Here is an 18,665-nt window from a genome sequence, read left to right on the forward strand (position 1 = left end):
TTCAGGCCCAACAAAAGCTGAATCTGTCCCTGACCTGAAGGCTCCTCTGACATTTGAACACAGCAAGACCAAAAGTGAACCCATGATCTGTTCTCCTTCCTCTGCTCCATGCCAGCTATGCTTAAACCCACCCCTCCTCTCCCGTGCCTGCTTTTGATTAATGGCATTACCACCTCCCAAGTTAGAAGACTGGGCGTTGTTATTCCCTGCTCTCGCATCTATTTCCAGCATGCAACAGTCAAGTAAATTCTAGCTCCAGAGAAAATCCCTCTGGTCTGTTCCCTCCATGCCCTCCTTCAGAGAAGACTTGTCTGGATGCTCAGAGCTTTCACCCCTGGTCCCCCTGCCTCTAGTGTCCCCCTTTCTGATTCTATAGCCCCCTCTGCAGCTGTAAGGAGGTCTCAGCTTTCCGCCCGCCTCCCCGGGACTCTGCTCCTCCTGCAGACATGTCCTTCTCTTACCCCTTCATCCGGTTGACTTCTTTGTCTCCTTCAAGACTCAAGTAAGACATCACCTCCTCCTCCTTCCTTCACTCTGCCCCCAAGGTGAGCTAGGAGTCCCTTGCAGGTTTTCTCAAGGTGGCTGGGCTTATCCCTATCACACTGTACCCAAGTTAGGAGTTCGTCAGGCCTTCTGAGAGCACGGACTGCGGGCCATTCACCATTGTTTCAGCAGGCATCCAATGGCTACCGGGTGTGACATAGTACGACATATGTATTTGCTCTCTGACCTGTTTCCTGGCCCAGAGCTTCTGAAACTCTTGTAATTCTGAGTAACAGGGGTGAGAGAAGTACCCTGTGATACATAATAACTCCTTTTCAACTATGCCGGAGTTTATGCTAATGAGGTGACTCTTAGAACAGGAGGGATTGGTTACCTGAGGAACCAACCCTGTGAATAGAGGGTCTTATCTTTCGGCTCTGCTCCCTGACTTCCCAGGACGGGAGAGAGGCTGCAGGTTGAGTTCAATAACCAATAGCCAATGATTTAATCAATTGCACCTACAAAATGGAGGTTTCCCTGGTGACTCAGCGATAAAGAAGCTACCGGCAATCCACAGGAGATGCAGGTTCCACTCCTGGGTTGGGAAGATCTCCTGGAGGAGGGCGTGACAACCCACTCCAGTATTCTTGCCTGGAGAACCCCAGGGACAAAGGAGCCTGGCAGTCTACAGTCATTAGGGTCGCAGAGAGTCTGAAATGCCTGAAGCCACTTAGCACGCACACATGCACGCACGCCTACCTAATGGAGCTGCCATGTTCACCCTAACACAGGGGTTTGCAGAGCTTCTGGGCTGGTGAAGACACAGAGGTGCTGGAAGAGAGGCCTGCCTGGAGATGCATGGAAACCCCTCAGCCCTTCCCCACACCCTGCCTCACACAGCTCCTCCATTTGACTATTTCTGAGTTGTACCTTTTCTAACACACCAGAAACAGGAAGTGTTTAAAGTGTTTTTCTAAGTTCTGTGAGCCTTTCTAGCAAATGATCAAATCCAGGGCAGGGTGGGGCGGGGGCGGGTGGGGTCTGAATGATTTACAGCTGGTGGCTCAGAAGCACAGCTGACAAGCTGGGAATATATGAAGTGGAGGAAGTCTTGAGGAAGTCTTACAGAATTGAGCCCTTGACCTGTGGGGATCTGCACGAGATCTGGGCAGTTAAGAGTCCAAATTATTTAATGTGAGGGAAAAAACCCCACACATTTGGTGTCAGAAATGTTGTTAGTAGGGCTTCCCAGGTGGCGCCAGTGGTAAAGAACCCGCTTGTCAGTTCAGGAGAGACAAGAGACAGGGGTTCGATCCCTGAGTCAGGAAGATCCCCTGGAGGAGGGCATGGCAACCCACTCTAGTACTCTTGCCTGGAGAATCCAATGGACAGAGGAGCCTGGCGGGCTACAGTTCATAGGGTCACAAAGAGGTGGACATGACTGAAAAGAGTTAGCACAGCACATGCTGTTAGCAGAGAAAATAGTTTTTCCAGTGTAATGGAAAAAAATAAGAAAAAAGTTTGGGTTCTCTTCTGATTGCTCTTCAACAATAAAGCCTAGAGAAATAAGAGTAACTTATAAGACTAATTCTTTGATGATGCTATTACAAGGCGTTAATGATGCTATTTCATAAGCCCAGAAAACACAAGGAATACCAAATGTACAGAAGGGTAAAACTCTTCATAAATAGGACTGCCTGCCACCAAGCCCACATCTTAGAACTGTATAATATAAGCAAACTCTCATTACACAGACCCTGCAAAGGCAGAACCTACTCCAGAAGAGAAGAGAAAGTCTATACACTGGCAACTAACTCTTTGCCCCTCTGCTTAGGCTCACAAGTCACATCTACCTCATTTTTCTAGAATATGGGTTTTTCCTTGGCAGCAAAACAGATGTTTATTGAAATGCATCCTGGGATAAAGCCTTGGATTGTTCACTGACATATGAAAAAAGTAACACTTTCTCCAATATATCAGTACTGAGATGACAACAAAAAACATACACACATACACAAGTAGACACAGTCGAGTACAGATTCACACACACACAAACACACACACACACACATGCATGTCCAAAACTTAACACACATTTAAATGTAGGTAAGGAGGGAAATTAATTACCTTAAAGGAAAAAGCTAGAACTCACTCTTCATCTGTTAAGATACAGATACCCTTCCTATAGACACAAACACAATCAGTTTGGAAGCTCTGGTAGTGCCTCTGCTTGTAGTTTGCTGGTAACTCCTTTTGTTACCAGAGACCGGATACGCAAAAATGTAGATTCAAAGCAAGGTTACCTGAGGAGGCAGCTGCTACGCTGGAATGTTTCTTTCATCAAAATGCATCAGAGAGTCTTTATAAAGACAAGCTCGATCTCCTCTATGAGCAGGCTACTTCACAAGAGAGCAAATTTACAAATACACACAACTCTACACTCAGTCTTTATCCCTTAGCCCCTGAACCTTTATCAATATATGCTTTATAAAACTACCTAATTCAGCAATGTGTGAAGTACAACCTGTTTATAGATAAATCTTAAAAGTGTAATATTTGTTTCTCCAAATTTCTTGTTTCCATTTTTATTAAATTGTAATTGAACTCACAGCTGGATAAGAGCTTTGCTTCTATAACGGACAAAGAGTACTTCCAAAACAAAGCCCAGTACAAAAAGGAACAGACAATATAAAGAAGACAGGATCACAAGTCAATGTCTAAGGAATGGATTATTCAAAACACAAAATTGAGAAAAATGAGTATTAGGGGTAAGGAAGGAATCAAATTAGGGCCTCAACTAAACTATAACAAATAAATTCTAGGTTGACTAAAGCAAGGATTGGCAAACTTTCTATAAAGGATCAGCTAATAAATATTTTAAGCCAGAAAGTACATATTATAGATCTGTCACAACTATTCCGTTCTGCCACTAAGAAAGAAGATATAGACATGAAAAAAATGGCCGGAGAAAAAATGCCAACTAAACTTCATTCATAAAACCAGTTGGCAAGAAAGACCCTCGGATGCAAGAGCCAAATATAATAGTAAATAAATAAATAATCAAGAAAACAAATTCCAAAAGAAAACATTGGTGAATATCTGATCTGAGATAGGCAAGAATTTCTAACCATAAAAGTACTGGAAGAAATCACAGAGGAAAAGACCATTATGCTTATCACTTACATTTAAACTTCTGTTAGTAAAATAAGTGCTATAGCTGTTAGTCGCTCAGTAGTATCCGATTCTTTGCAACCCCATGAGCTCCTCTGTTCATGGAATTCTCCAGGCAAGAATACTGAAGGGGGTAGCTACTCCCTCCTCCAGGGGATCTTCCCAACCCAGGGATCAAATCCAGGTCTCCCGCATTGCAGGCAGATTCTATACTGTATGAGCCACCAAAATTAAAGGCAAATGACAAAATGGAGAAATACTTGAATATGACAAAAGATATAAGTTTGAAAAGTATATCTTTTGTCTCTCAAATTGGCAAAATAATGCTGGCAATCATCAGCTATATAAAACAAGACTAATATTTACTGGGTAGATCAGCTGGTAAAGAATATGCCTGCAATGCAGGAAACCCTGGTTCAACTCCTGGGTCAGGAAGATCCCCTGGAAAGGAATGGGCTACCCACTCGTGTATTCTTGGGCTTCCCTGGAGGCTCAGGCGGTAAAGTATCTGCCTGCAATGTGGGAGACCTGGATTCGATCGCTGGGTTGGGAAGATCCCCTGGAGGAGGGCATGACCATCCACTCCAGTATTCTTACCTGCAGAATCCCCATAGACAGGGGAGCCTGGCGGGCTACAGTCCATGGGGTCACACAGAATTGGACATGACTGAGCAACTAAGTACCAACGGTGCAGCACAGGAATGTAACTTGGATCAATCATCAAGCAATAAAACAATATGCATTAAACAGCCTTTAAAAAATTCATTCCTGCCTTAACAAGTTCATGTTTATGAATCTAACCTATAAAAATAATTATAGATCCATAAAAATATGTTTCGGTAAAGATGTCCTCAGTAAGCCCAAACATAGTCTATAACCACCTAATGCCTAACAAAAGAAAAGCATTAAAATAAATTTGGTATATACATTACAGTGGAATATTAAGCATATATTAAATGGTGTGTTAGCAGAACACTACGGGCATAAGAAAATGGCCATAAAAATGATAAGAGAAAAGGGCATCAGGATTATTTACGGGATATACTATTTTTGATATTTGTATAAGCACAGAAAGATATCAGAAAACATGCACCGCAGGTTAGAAGTGAAAGTGAAAGTGTTAGTCACTCAGTCCTGTCCAACACTTTGCAACCCCATGGACTGTAGCCCACCAGACTCCTCTGTCCATAGAATTTTGCAGGCAAGAATATTGGAGTGGGTATTCTCTTCTGCAGGGAATCTTCCCCACTTAGGGATCGAACTCGAATCCTCTGCATTGCAGGTGGATTCTTTACTGTCTGAGCCACCAGGGAAGCCCGCACTACATGCTAAACAGTAACTGAGCTGTGGGATTATCGCTGATTTTGTTCTCCTTTTTGTATTTCCCTGTAGTCTCTAAATTTTCTAAAACAATTATGTATTCTAAACATGAAAGACAATCAACATTACTTTTTAAAAGCAAAACAGTTGTTGCTTCTCACCATTTCTGTGGGAGAAACATAAATCAGCTACTTTGAATATATAGAACAAAGACTTGAACAAAGCAATAACGGCCTTTACTCATCTGCTTCTATTCAGTATTTCTGCTGCTCTTTCCTCTTTAATGTCTACGAAACAGCTACCAATTCCAAAAGGTTGAAGACCTCCCAGAACAAACACATTCCAGCCTCCACAATGGAACATTTCAGAATCCTCCAGGGAGATTTAGCACTAGTGCTCACACTTCCAGAAGTTGAGACAAAATTAGTGCTAATTTGAACCCTGGTGTGAGTTTTACTGCCTAAGCATACAGCGATCTAAGTTGATATTCTATTGAGCAGATAACTCCATCAACAGCTTAATAAAAAGCAATTATGAAGGCAAACTGCTTGAAGTCACAAGGGGAGAAAACAAATTTTCTTGTCTTCAATTTAAAAAAAAAAAATCTCAAAACAGTTATTTCTGGAGGACAGTCTGGCTATAGATATAAAAACCGCTTAAATAGCAAATATACTTTGACGCAACTATTCCAAGTCTAGAAGTCTGTGCTAAGAAAATAACAAGTGTTTAAATTACATATGCAAAGATGTTTATCACAGCATTTACAATTGGAAAAAAATGGGATACTGGGTAATGTGTTAAATAAAATGTCACTTCCAGATGTCTGTGGGAAGTTTGTGAATACGGGGAGCTAATACTTTACAAAATGCTACAAATTGGTTGGTACCAAAAAAAAAAAAAAGGTAAAAATTTAGGCCTAAGTCTGCCTTAGAGCCTAACTTAGTCCATTTTTAAAAATATAGAACACTAGACAAGCAGTTTCACATGTTAGAACTCCAAGCATTCATTATCAAGGTCATGGATCTTTGCCCTTAAATCAATGTGTGGTAGAATAAATAACAATGTCATGAACAAACAAACAAACAAAATGTCACCTCCTCCAATGTGACTGTTTTTTGAGTCCCCTCAAAATTCCCCATGTGACACTGTCTGAAGGGGAAGCCTTTGGGGGTGGAACCCTCAAGAAGGGGACTGGGGCTCTTTACAGAACATGTTCCAGAGAGCTCGCTCACTGCCTCCTCCATGAGAAGTTTCTGTGTGAAGACGGCCATCTGTGAGCCAGGAAGCAGGTCCTCGTCAGGTATTGGATCTGTAGATGCCTTCATCTTGGGTTTCCCAACCTCCTACAGGAAATAAATGGTAGGGGACTTCTCTGGTGGTCCAGTGGTTGGGACTCTGTGCTTCCGACGCAGAGGGCCTGGGTTCAGATCCTGGGCAGGGAATCAGATCCCACATGCCACAACCAAGAGTTTGCATCCTGCAACTGGAAGATTCCACATGCCGCAACAAAGACTGAAAACCCTGTGTATCGCAACTAAGACCCAGTGCAGCCAAATAAATATGAAAAGAAAAGAAGGAAAGAAAGAAATGGGAGTTGTTTACAAGCCACTCTGTCTATGTTATACCGTTAACAGCAGCCTGAAATGGCTCATCCACACAATGAAACGACACCATTAAGAATGAGAAATAAATGTGTACTCAGTGATATGGAAAGATGTTTGTAAGTCTATTCAGGCAAGTAACAAGACTATCTAACGAAATACCATGTACACTATTATGTATTACTTGGGTTGCCAGAATAAAATATCACTGACTGAGTGGCTCAAACAACAAAAATTTATTTTCTCACAGTTCTGGAGCTTGAAGTTCAAGGTTAGGGTGCCAGCATGGTCAGCTGGTGCCTGGTAAGGACCCTCATTCTGGCTCGCAGACAGCTGCCTTCTTACTGTGTGCTCGCATGGCAGAGAGATTTCTTACTCTTCTTAGAAAGGCCACAGTCCTATTGGATTAGGGGCCCCACCCTTATGATCCCCTTTAATGTAATTATATCCTAAAGAAATATCTCCAGATGTAGTCACATTGGTTGTGGGCTTCAACATACAAACTGGAGGTGGTGGGGGAGACAACACAATTTAGTCCACAGCAACCCATTATATAATTTTTATGAATAAGACTATATGTAGATGAAATTCTAGAAGTGTTAGTCCCTCAGTCATGTTCAACTCTTTGTGACCCCATGGGTTATAGCCCAAAAGGCTCCTCTATCCATGGAATTCTCCAGGCAAGAATAATGGAGTGGGTTGCCATTTTCTTTTCCAGGGAATCTTCCCAACCCAGGATCAAACCCAGGGGGTCTCCTGCACTGCAGGCAGATTCTTTACCATCTAAGCCACCAGGGAAACCTAGAAGGTTTGCCTCAAAATGTTTCTATCAGTAGTTACCTTCGTGCAGCAAACACCACAGGCTTGGTTTCCACAATGAATGTTAATCTCATGCTTATGATTTAATAAATATTAAAAAGATGGCCAATTCTTAAAAAGCACTGCAGAGAAGGACAATATAAACTCTCTCGTGCTAGCTCATGCTGGCTGCACTCACAGCATCAACAAAGCAACGCAATCCCAGGACGCAGCAAATGGATTTGGAATCAGAGCAGACTGTTCCTTGAAAACATCAGCCGAGTTTACTGCTCCAGTCAAAATAGGCAACAAAATCCACATGGCATCATTAGGAAGGATGTGAGAAATAAAACGGAAAACACAAAGCCATGGTCCCATGACTGAACCAAGAACCAAAGGAGTGTTCCAGAAGGCAATCAAGCAGATTTCTGCTTTCTTACACCTCAAGACAGTTATCACAGTTCAAGAAACAGTTATGAGAGAACATCTAAAAAAATATAAAGATCCAGCCTTTACCTTCCCCACGGCCTCAAGCTGATGCGTATTATTATCTCAGTCTCCACTAACCCCAGTCATTGATTACACCGCAACCTCCCCCTTACCCTCCCGCCAGCCCACCCATCCCCGCAGCCCCGCAGCCCCACAGACACACACAGGCAGGGCCGCAGGCTCTTGTGATTGTATCACCTTCAGCTCTGTTCTCTTTGCACAGTGCACACAGAATAAACCTAAGGAATTTCATAACCAGTTGGTGTTTCACATGAGGAAGGCCTGTTTCACCTGGAGAGACTGAAGTGGTCTCTGTATAAAATTCTACACAGCAGTAAAGGTTGAGAACATGTTGAAGACTTGCAACAAATCTTTCAATAGGAGGACCATGAAATACTTCAAAGCTTTAAGGAGGCAAGAAAAAAAGATCAACTATCCATTTACAATGGGTAAGATTATCACTCTGTTATCCCAACATGTCATGAAAGAAACTGAGGATAAGAATTTGTCTTCTCCCCTTGCGACTTGCAGTAATGAGCTCTCTGTGAAGGGCTGACAGAATCCTAGCTGCTATCAAGGTTAGAACTGAGTGGCTTCTCCCACGTCAGTTACATTACGCAAAACGAGAACATGCTACAGAATAATCCCACAGTTCCTCAATTCTTCCATGACAGACACATCAAGAAGGGAAGAAGCTACCACCGGCAATGAGGAAAACAGGTCAAGTCCTGGTCATCGGGGCTGGGTCCATCACAAACCTTCACAGACGAGGAAAAATTGGGATTTACAAGAGTTTTGTCTCGGCTTAAACTGCCCCTTCTCATGCAAGGTGCCTGGGCAAGGGGTGGGGCCTCCTCCCCAGTGGAGACTGGAGAGCTTCCTCCTTATTTCTGTACGTCTAGCACCCAGCACAAAGAAGCACGCAAGGGTGTTCCTTTTTCACTCTAATTAATTTACTTCTTTCTTTATTTGGCTGTGCCAGGTATTAGTTGCGGCATGGCGAGATCTAGTTCCCAGGCCCCCTGAATCGGGAGCAAAGGGTCCCAGACAAAAGATCAGCAGGGAAGTCCCCTCAAGAGTGTTTCCTGAATGACCTGGACAGTCCGTTAATTAGAAAAGAGACAATGTTAGGAAAATTCTGTACTCACTAATGAAATCTACCCTAACTCAATCCTGCCCCTCCACCGTAGTTTAGAATTACCGATCAAAATCAATCTGATCCTCAAGGGGTACACTTGAAGTGCAGTCAGTCCACAACTGCCAGAGAAGCCCTTTTCCCCAGGTACTACCCACCACGGAGCTGATTCATGTCTTTTGGACATAAAAGGAAAAAAGAACTTCCTGCACAAGATCAGACAGCTGCAGCCTTACAAAGCTAACGTCCGCACTCGAGACATCCAATTTTTAGTCAACTTTACTAATCTTAAAAAAATCACCCAGGTAATTTTTAGGTAACAGATAAAGATGTAACGTGCAGCGTGTTAATTGAACGATATAAAAACATCTTAATTCTGATTTAGCCTTTGGCACAACAACAACAAAAAAAGCAGGCAACTTATGTTAAAATAAAAAGTTTAAAAAAAAACAAGCTAAACAAAACAAGATTTTTATGGAATTAAATTAACATTAAAAAAAAAAAAAAAGACATCTGTATCTCCTCACATCTAGAAAAGCACTAAAATCTTTCATGGTGATGACTGTTCCTCATGACTAGCCAAAGCTTCACGAGACTGGTCAAAACCTTCTGGAAAAATGTATGCCTGACTGCATGTACTTACTCCCCCCCCTTTCACCAAAATCACATATATACTGATCTCCCCACCCTGCCTCTTTTCACAGAAAGATCTGAGATGCTGTCTCCCAGGCTGCAGTTCTCATTTTGCCCCAAATGAAACTTAACCCACACAAAAAAAGACATCTGATTTTGCTTCAGAGCCAACCTGAAGGTTTGTTCTTCACCAAAGTTCTCTACTAGTTTATTAATTCATACTCTGCTTTGTTTCAATGGGATTTAAAGTGATTTACAAGCAAGAAGAAGATTAAAAGTATTTTGATAAGCTGATGAGAAAGAGCAGGCAGTGATAAAATAGTAGTACAGGAAAAAAAGAAGCAAAGTTTAAAGGAAATATAAAACAAATCATTTTGAAAGAGCCCATGTATCTGTTAGAATCGGGTCATGTGTATGAAACTAAGCTTTCCTTTAACAGTCGACTGAAGAGGTGGCTGAGGTCAGGTACATGAATCATAATGTATATAAAATAAATACAATTCGATTAGCACTTATGCTACACAAAGTAGCTCCTCAGGAAAAGCACCATCATTCAGAGCATGAAGAGAAGAAATTTCTTCCAGGGCTCTTCATAAAAGGAACACTAAAAAATAGAAATAATTATAATTGCTAACAATTAGCACTAACTTACATGAAAACATTGTTCTAAGAACTTCAGATATAGTCACTCATTTAAAAACCTTATGAGGTAAGTACTGTTATTATCTGCATCTAATGGGTAAGGAAACTGAGGAACAGAGAAGTTAGGTAAATTGCCCAAAGTCACACAGCCAGCAAGTTGTGGATGTGGAACTCTTGGTCACCACACTGTGGTGACTCTTCGCCATTCCAAAAGCAAATGAGCAGCGCCCTCCACACCCTCATGGTAGACACCACTTTTGCAAGGATGTTTCTCATGCCCTTCACTGTGGGCAAGAGAAAAGCACACAGCTTAGTTCAGAAGCAGCAATTCCTCTGAGGCCAGAACGAGCCAGTCCACCCCAGTGAATCCTGACAGACAGGCAGATAACTGGGGCATTTTAGAGTCTCTAGAAGAGTGGTGGCCTCATGAACACTCTTCTTCCTCCATACGGTTTATTATGTATTGAGTGGCCGGGGAGGGGGTTATGCTCTGAGGAGCAGTGAGGGACAGCTCTGACGTGCTGACAGTTACGGTGCAGCCACAAGCATGGTCACTACGTCAGCTGAAAGAAGGACAGACACTCTCCTAGCCAAGGCTGAGGAGCCTGACAAAGGCCTACAAAGGGTCAGTCTGCTTTGTAGGGGGCAGGCCCAAGGGAGGGCCATGGGCAATTCTCCCTTAATCAACAGCTTGGCTGGGTCAAACCAAAGATGAGAAGGTCCTCAGAAGCCCACGCCACGGAATGGGTCTCAACAGAGTCAGTCTGGATGATACCCAAAGACAGCATCCTCAACTGTCGCTGAAGGATCGTAGCAAACCCCTGGAACGGCCAGCTTAGGACCATGCAACTTCTTAGGGTAAATCCAAGACAAAAATGTTTTTTGGGGGAAAAAAAGCCTGGTTTCAGATCTTCTCAACAGCTTCTCTGAGTTTGAGTTCAGGACCATAAAACCATTTCCTCAGAATTCACTCATTAGCTGAGCATTTACTAGGAGCCAGGGATTGTTCTGACTGTTGAAGGCAGAAGCAGTCAGTAAAACAGACAAAAACCCCTGCCATCATAAATCTTATTCCTGTGTAAGTACCGTAAGTAACACTTACCAATAATTACTATTACTATACTTAAGGTATTAGTCTTACCTGACTCTGTGGCAGGGGTATGGCGGGGACTCAGAGAGAGTGTGCAGGTGGTGTGGCACAATCACACCAGTGGTCAAGGAAGCCTCGCTGCCATGGAGAACTCTGGGCAAAGCCCACCGGGAGGCCAGGGTAGACCAGGTAAATGCCCGGGTAGAGATCCCAGGAGAATAGGTCAAAGAGAGAGGAGTGAGGAGAAAGGTGACAAGGAGGAAGCAGGGTCTGGGGGGCAGAGCTGGGGATGGACCCAGAAGTCATCTGAAGGATTCTGGATCTGACTCTGAGCAGAAGGATGGTCTGCCTTCCCTTCCCAGTCGTGCAGAGAAGACTCCAAGGGGTCAAGGAAAGAGAGAGGCTGGGAGGCCAGTTTGGAGTGAGAGGGTGTGCCCTTCCACCCACATCACCTCAGCCACAGGCTCACGTGGTCTCGTCAACTTTCTGGGTCTGTTGGTGCGGGCGAAGGTGACAGCTGAGGGCATCCGACCCAAGGCACAGGACCAGGGCTCCACACCCAGTTCTAGCGTCCCAACAAAGCCCCGGGGCAGGTTAGTATTCCCTCATGCAATGAACAATAATGAAAAACAAGCAGGGTCTCTCACAGGCAGGTTAACCAAGCACCAAGTCAGCATGGCCTGCGGGAGCAGAAAGGAGGCTGGTGGCGTAGGAGAGGTGCTGGCACCACGGCCAGGCAGTCCTAGGGCTGCCAGGGTGAGGGACTACCCCAATGGGACACACACTCTAATGGGCCAGTCCTCCTCAGCCGTGATGCCAGTCATTCGCAAAAGCATATCCCAAACTACTTTAGAATTTAAAATATTTAATAGTTAAGACAGCACCACTTAAACTGCATGCCCACACGTAACACTCACTGCCTTCCAAAACGCATCTGAGGCTCATCCGAGGCTCTCTTTCCCTTTGCTCCCAGGGATTCTGAGAGCTAACACCACGTAAACCTCTCCCTAAGACGCATCCTCTCTTGGGGCTCCTGCAAGGCTGGGCCGACCTGGTTTGATCCCGGGAGCGGGGTGGGGTGCGGGGTGGGGGGGGAGATGTGGCCCGCCAGCCTCCGGGTCTCGGATGACAGCCCACGACCATGAAGGTTTCGAGGGGTCTGCACACCCTGCTCTGGCCATGGGCTCCTGCTGGCCGTCCCCTCCACAAAAAACGCCCACATGTATTATTCCCCACTTGTTTGGACAAGAACTGCCATAAGAACAGAAGGGAAAACGGCAAGGCATTCTGAGGGAGGAAACCAACCCGGAGCTTTCTCATGAGCCTGGTATTTGTGAGAAGGCCGCGGAGAGGCACACCCATCTGTGACTTGACACCCCCTCGTGCACTGGGAAGGAGGGAGGAACCATCACAGGAATGTCAACTGAGCTTCCTGTGCCTCTCAAGAGCCTTCACTCACAAAATTCTAAACGGCCAGATTTAAAATAATAAGCCTGTAAATATCTTTCTCACACTCATTACAGTTTTCTTCCATGTTTCCTTTACATTTCTGCCCCGAATCAAAGGACGAACCACAAGCCATTAGTAAGGAAAATCTAGCCAAGTGAAAGGATAAGAGGTAAAGGGGCTGAGTAATTCACCATCACAGGTAGAGGGTTCCATCCGTAAGACCCTAGATCCCAGCTTTGCCCACTGTTATTTCTGGCACTATACTGAGAACATGTAAGCTCATAAAGCTAACTCAGAGAACTGTTCTGTGACCACATGCCCTACTCCAGCTGCTCTCTCTGCATGTATTTTAGGTCTGATTAACACATGACATTCTCACACATACAAACAGGCACCTCACAATTTACAACTGAAAGCCACTCACTACCCACTGACACATGCAAGCTATATATACATAAGCATACTGAAATAAATGAGTATATTTGCTTTACCAGTAAAGGCTAGTTTTATTCTAACCCCAACCAACTACTTGTTAATTAAGAGACAGCATTTACCAGACAGGAGGCGATCAATAGTTCTGAGTCTTCTTTTGTCCAATTGTATGCTGTGCATTCAAGGGCATTATTCTCGCCTTGATGTTTGCACATATAAGCACAGTTTCTCTCAAAAACGGTACGGATGCCTTTAAACAGAATCACACTAGTAGTGCAGCCCATCCCCAAGCTGTGGATGCTCAGGTCTCCAGCAATCTCTACTCCATTTCCACACTATATTCCTTGGCTCTTCAGAGCAGACTCCCACTGTACCATCTTCACGACAGGCAGTTGCCGACACCAGAACAGAAGGGAAGCTCCGAGCTGCTGTACTAGATGCTGCTCCTGCCCAGCCGCCTGACAAAAAAAAAAAAATTCCGAGCTCCGAGTGTAACACAGGAGGGGTGGTGCAAAAAAACAAGATGACACACCTCAGATGCACCAAAATCTTTAAAGTACTGTATTTTTTCCAATAGACTTCCTCACTGTTAATACCAAAGGACAAATAAGCAGAAGATGTACATGTGGTTACTGGAAAACTGCCGGCTCCGGTGATTTGCTCGGGATTCTTCTCAATCTCAGAACCTGCCCCAAAATGAAAAAGACGGAGCCAGACAGTCACCCTGCTGCAGAGGCTGCCGGAGGCACAAAGAATGTTCATCTGCTGCAAGAAACCTCGCTCCCAGAATGCTTAGCCTAGCATCTATATTAGCAAACATCTCTTTCCTTGACCTAAATATGCTGTTTGTTTAATCCCGCATCAGCGAGGAAGAGAGAAGCAAAAGGGAAAAAAAAGGTCCAAAAAACGAGAGGAATCACCAAGATGACTGCTGCTATGGAAACATGTGTAAGCCCACTTCAAACAACCTTTGGCGTGTGTGGGTACCAGCTTGCTGACAGCAAACCACAAGAGAACACGAAATTGCTGTGTCAATCTTGACTTCTACCCACTCACGCTCTTTGCTGGAGAGGGGGCTAGCAAGTTTGCGCTGCTTAAAAGAAGAATTCCCCCCTGGCTGGTACCCAAAGATGCAAACGAGAACACGGATACAGAAGCAGCACTCTGGTATGCAGGGTAAATGCAGACTTAAGGGCCACAGGCAACAAGGCTATTCTGTTTGGTACATAAGTGATCCAAGTCCTTCACCTGCAGACTGAATTCAGTAACACTGTTCTACCTTGTGATATCTTTGGGACTAGCTGACAGGAAAGCTTGTCATTGACAGAATACCAAGTTGACTCTTGCCATTTTTCCTTCTAGAAAATGAAAAGCAAATTATGTAAAAAGACCATCATGAACACACAAGGAAACCCCTCCCACCTACAACATGTATCTAGAAAAAAGTTACTGCTCTTTTAAAATCTATTCCGACATTCTGCCTTACTTCACAAGGCAACAGATGGTTTCCATTTTCTAGCTATAGATTTCAAAGTTAGAGTGAATTATAATTGAACACCTACAGGTTAGTAACAGAAACCTGTGTCATGCAGGGAAGGCAATCACATAATTCCAACATTTGTATTCTCTACAGCTAGTTAGCCTATTAGGACCAACAGATAAGCAAAAGTCTAGGATTTGTCTATCTCCTGAATTTTTATGCAAAGTGTATCAAATAGCTACAGAGATCAAAGGAGTACATACTGGCCACATGCAAAAAAAAAAAAAACCAGAATAACTATATGTGGTCTAAAGCAATCAGCTTCAGAATAGTAACTCTGTTGAGAGAGCAGCAGGGAAAGGTGTAAGTTATCATTTGTAAAACAGACAGCTAGTGGAAAGTTGCTGTATAGCACAGCGAGCTCAGTTCAGTGCTTTGTGACAACCTAGAGAGGTAGGACAACATTCAGGAGTGAACGTCGACATTCTAGGAATTAGCAAACTAAAATGGACTGGAATGGGTGAATTTAACTCAGATGACCATTATATCTACTACTGTGGGCAGGAATCCCTTAGAAGAAATGGAGTAGCCATCATGGTCAACAAAAGACTCCAAAAATGCAGTACTTGGATGCAATCTAAAAAACGACAGAATGATCTCTGTTCGTTTCCAAGGCAAACCATTCAATATTACGGTAGTCCAAGTCTATGCCCCAACCAGAAAGGCTGAAGAAGCTGAAGTTGAATGGACCTACAAGACCTTTTAGAACTAACACCCAAAAAAGATGTCCTTTTCATTATAGGGGACTGGAATGCAAAAGTAGGAAGTCAAGAAACACCTGGAGTAACAGGCAAATTTGGCCTTGGAATGCAGAATGAAGCAGGGCAAAGGCTAATAGTTTTACCAAGAGAACGCACTGGTCATAGCAAACACTCTCTTCCAACAACACAAGAGAAGACTCTACACATGGACATCACCAGATGGTCAACACCAAAATCAGATTGATTATATTCTTTGCAGCCAAAGATGAAGAAGCTCTATACAGTCAGCAAAAACAAGACCAGGAGCTGACTGTGGCTCAGATCATGAACTCCTTATTACCAAATTCAGACTCAAACTGAACAAAGTAGGGAAAACCACTAGACCATTCAGGTAGGACCTAAATCAAATCCCTTATGATTATACAGTGGAAGTGAGAAATAGATTTAAGGGACTAGATCTGATAAATAGAGTGCCTGATGAACTATGGATGGAGGTTTGTGACATTGTACAGGAGACAGGGATCAAGACTATCCCCATGGAAAAGAAAGGCAAAAAAGCAAAATGGCTGTCTGGGGAGGCCTTACAAATAGCTATGAAAAGAAGAGAAGCCAAAAGCAAAGGAGAAAAGGAAAGATATAAGCATCTGAATGCAGAGTTCCAAAGAATAGCAAGGAGAGATAAAAAAGCCGTCCTCAGTGATCAATGCAAAGAAATAGAGAAAACAACAGAATGGGAAAGACTAGAGATCTCGTCAAGAAAATTAGAGACATCAAGGGAACATTTCATGCAAAAATGGGCTTGATAAAGGACAGAAATGGTATGGATCTAACAGAAGCAGAAGACATTAAGAAGAGGTGGCAAGAATACACAGAACAACTATACAAAAAAGATCTTCACAACCCAGATAATCACAATGCTATGATCACTCACCTAGAGCCAGACATCCTGGAATGTGAAGTCAAGTGGGCCTTAGAAAGCATCACTACGAACAAAGCTAGTGGAGGTGATGGAATTCCAGTTGAGCTATTTCAAATCCTGAAGGATGATGCTGTGAAAGTGCTGCACTCAATATGCCAGCAAATTTGGAAAACTCAGCAGTGGCCACAGGACTGGAAAAGGTCAGTTTTCCTTTCAATCCCAAAGAAAGGCAATGCAAAAGAATGCTCAAACTACCACACAATTGCACTCATCTCAAACACGAGTAAAATAATGCTCAAAATTGTCCAAGCCAGGCTTCAGCAATACGTGAACCATGAAGTTCCAGATGTTCAAGTTGGTTTTAGAAAAGGCAGAGGAACCAGAGATCAAATTGCCAACATCCGCTGGATCATGGAAAAAAGCAAGAGAGTTCCAGAAAAACATCTATTTCTGCTTTATTGGCTATGCCAAAGCCTTTGACTGTGTGGATCACAATAAACTGTGGAAAATTCTGAAAAAGATGGGCATACCAGACCACCTGACCTGCCTCTTGAGAAATCTGTATGCAGGTCAGGAAGCAGCAGTTAGAACTGGACATGGAACAACAGACTGGTTCCAAATAGGAAAAGGAGTATGTCAAGGCTGTATATTGTCACCCTGCTTATTTAACTTCTACGCAGAGTACATCATGAGAAACACTGGGCTGGAAGAAGCGCAAGCTGGAATCAAGATTGCCGGGGGAAATACCAATAACCTCAGATATGCAGATAATACCACCCTTATGGCAGAAAGTGAAGAGGAACTAAAAAGCCTCTTGAGGAAAGTGCAAGAGGAGAGTGAAAAATTTGGCTTAAAGCTCAACATTCAGAAAATGAAGATCATGGCATCCGGTCCCATCACTTCATGGGAAATAGATGGGGAAACAGTGAAAACAGTGTCAGACTTTATTTTGGGGGGCTCCAGAATCATTGCAGATGGTGATTGCAGCCAGGAAATTAAAAGATGCTTACTCCTTGGAAGGAAAGTTATGACCAACTTAGATAACATATTAAAAAGCAGAGATATTACTTTGCCAGCAAAGGTCCGTCTAGTCAAGGCTATGGTTTTTCCAGCAGTCATGTATGGATGTGAGAGTTGGACTGTGAAGAAAGCTGAGCACCGAAGAATTGATGCTTTTGAACTGTGGTGTTGGAGAAGACTCTTGAGAGTCCCTTGGACTGCAAGGAGATCCAACCAGTCCATCCTAGAGGAGATCAGTCCTGGGTCTTCTTTGGAAGGACTGATGTTGAAGCTGAAACTCCAATACTTTGGCCACCTCATGAGAAGAGCTGACTCATTGGAAAAGACTCTGATGCTGGGAGGGATTGGGGGCAGGAGGAGAAGGGGACGACAGAGGATGAGATGGCTGGATGGCATCACCGACTCAATGGACATGAGTGTGGGTGAATTCCGGGAGATGGTGATGGACAGGGAGGCCTGGCGTGCTGCGATTCATGGGGTCGCAAAGAGTCGTACACGACTGAGCAACTGAACTGAACTGAACTGAACTGAGGGGTAGGATGGGGTGTTTATTATGAATAGCATTAAGTAAAGTCTTTATTGAATTTATTACCAAAAAAAAAAAAAAAGACAATTCCATTAAAGAAGAGTTACCATAGCCATGTTCTGACATTAGAAGATCTAAGTCTTCATGTGACATCACAGTGAGAGTGACAGTCGTGCCCGATTCTTTTGCAACCCCACGGACTGTAGCCCGCCAGGCTCCTCCTCTGCCCATGGGGATTTTCCAGGCAAGAATACTGGAGTGGGTTGCCATTCCATTTTCCAGGGGATCTTCCCGACCCAGGGGTTGAACCCAGGTCTCTTGCACAGAGCGCAGACTCTTACTGTTTGAGCCACCAGGGAAGCCCTGACATCACAGTGCAGGCAGATAAATAACACGGGCACTAACCTGCACAGAAACTGAAATTTGTAGACTGTAAATCAGTAAACACCTGGGTTAAAAATCATCTTAAGATTTCAGAAAATTCACCAACTAATCTAACTCCTATACTGTAAGGGAAACAATTTTTAAAAAGTAATAGTTAAATGAATTAAATAAAGATGATACCTAGAAATTTAAACTTAATTTACTAGTATTACTTAGACATCTGGGGTGCAGAAGCCAGTGAATACTACTTAATATACAAAAGATGATGTTTGAATTTTACAATGGATCATAAATGATAAGCAAGCGAATATGAAGCTGCTGGTATATTCTAT

At 43.5% G+C, this 18,665-nt stretch overlaps 1 protein-coding gene across 16 annotated transcripts in view; it reads right to left on the reverse strand.

Moving 5' to 3' along the window:
- DOCK9 (dedicator of cytokinesis 9) overlaps positions 1–18,665 on the reverse strand; it is a 282,181-nt gene that overhangs the window by 198,140 nt on the left and 65,376 nt on the right. For 8 of the 16 annotated variants that reach the window (XM_040267373.1, XM_040267381.1, XM_040267376.1 and 5 more), the window contains exon 1: positions 13,366–14,115. The exons of 5 other annotated variants lie outside the window; for them this stretch is intronic. In XM_040267373.1, the coding sequence (XP_040123307.1) occupies positions 13,366–13,527 (162 nt within the window). In that variant the 5' untranslated portion in view covers positions 13,528–14,115. Of the gene's footprint in view, positions 1–13,365; positions 14,116–18,665 lie in introns of those variants that run through there. 3 more of the 16 variants (XM_040267388.1, XM_040267383.1, XM_040267393.1) reach the window with 1 other exon arrangement.

This window comes from Oryx dammah, unplaced genomic scaffold (genome assembly GCF_014754425.2).
Source record: "Oryx dammah isolate SB20612 unplaced genomic scaffold, SCBI_Odam_1.1 HiC_scaffold_24, whole genome shotgun sequence".
NCBI lineage: Eukaryota > Metazoa > Chordata > Mammalia > Artiodactyla > Bovidae > Oryx > Oryx dammah.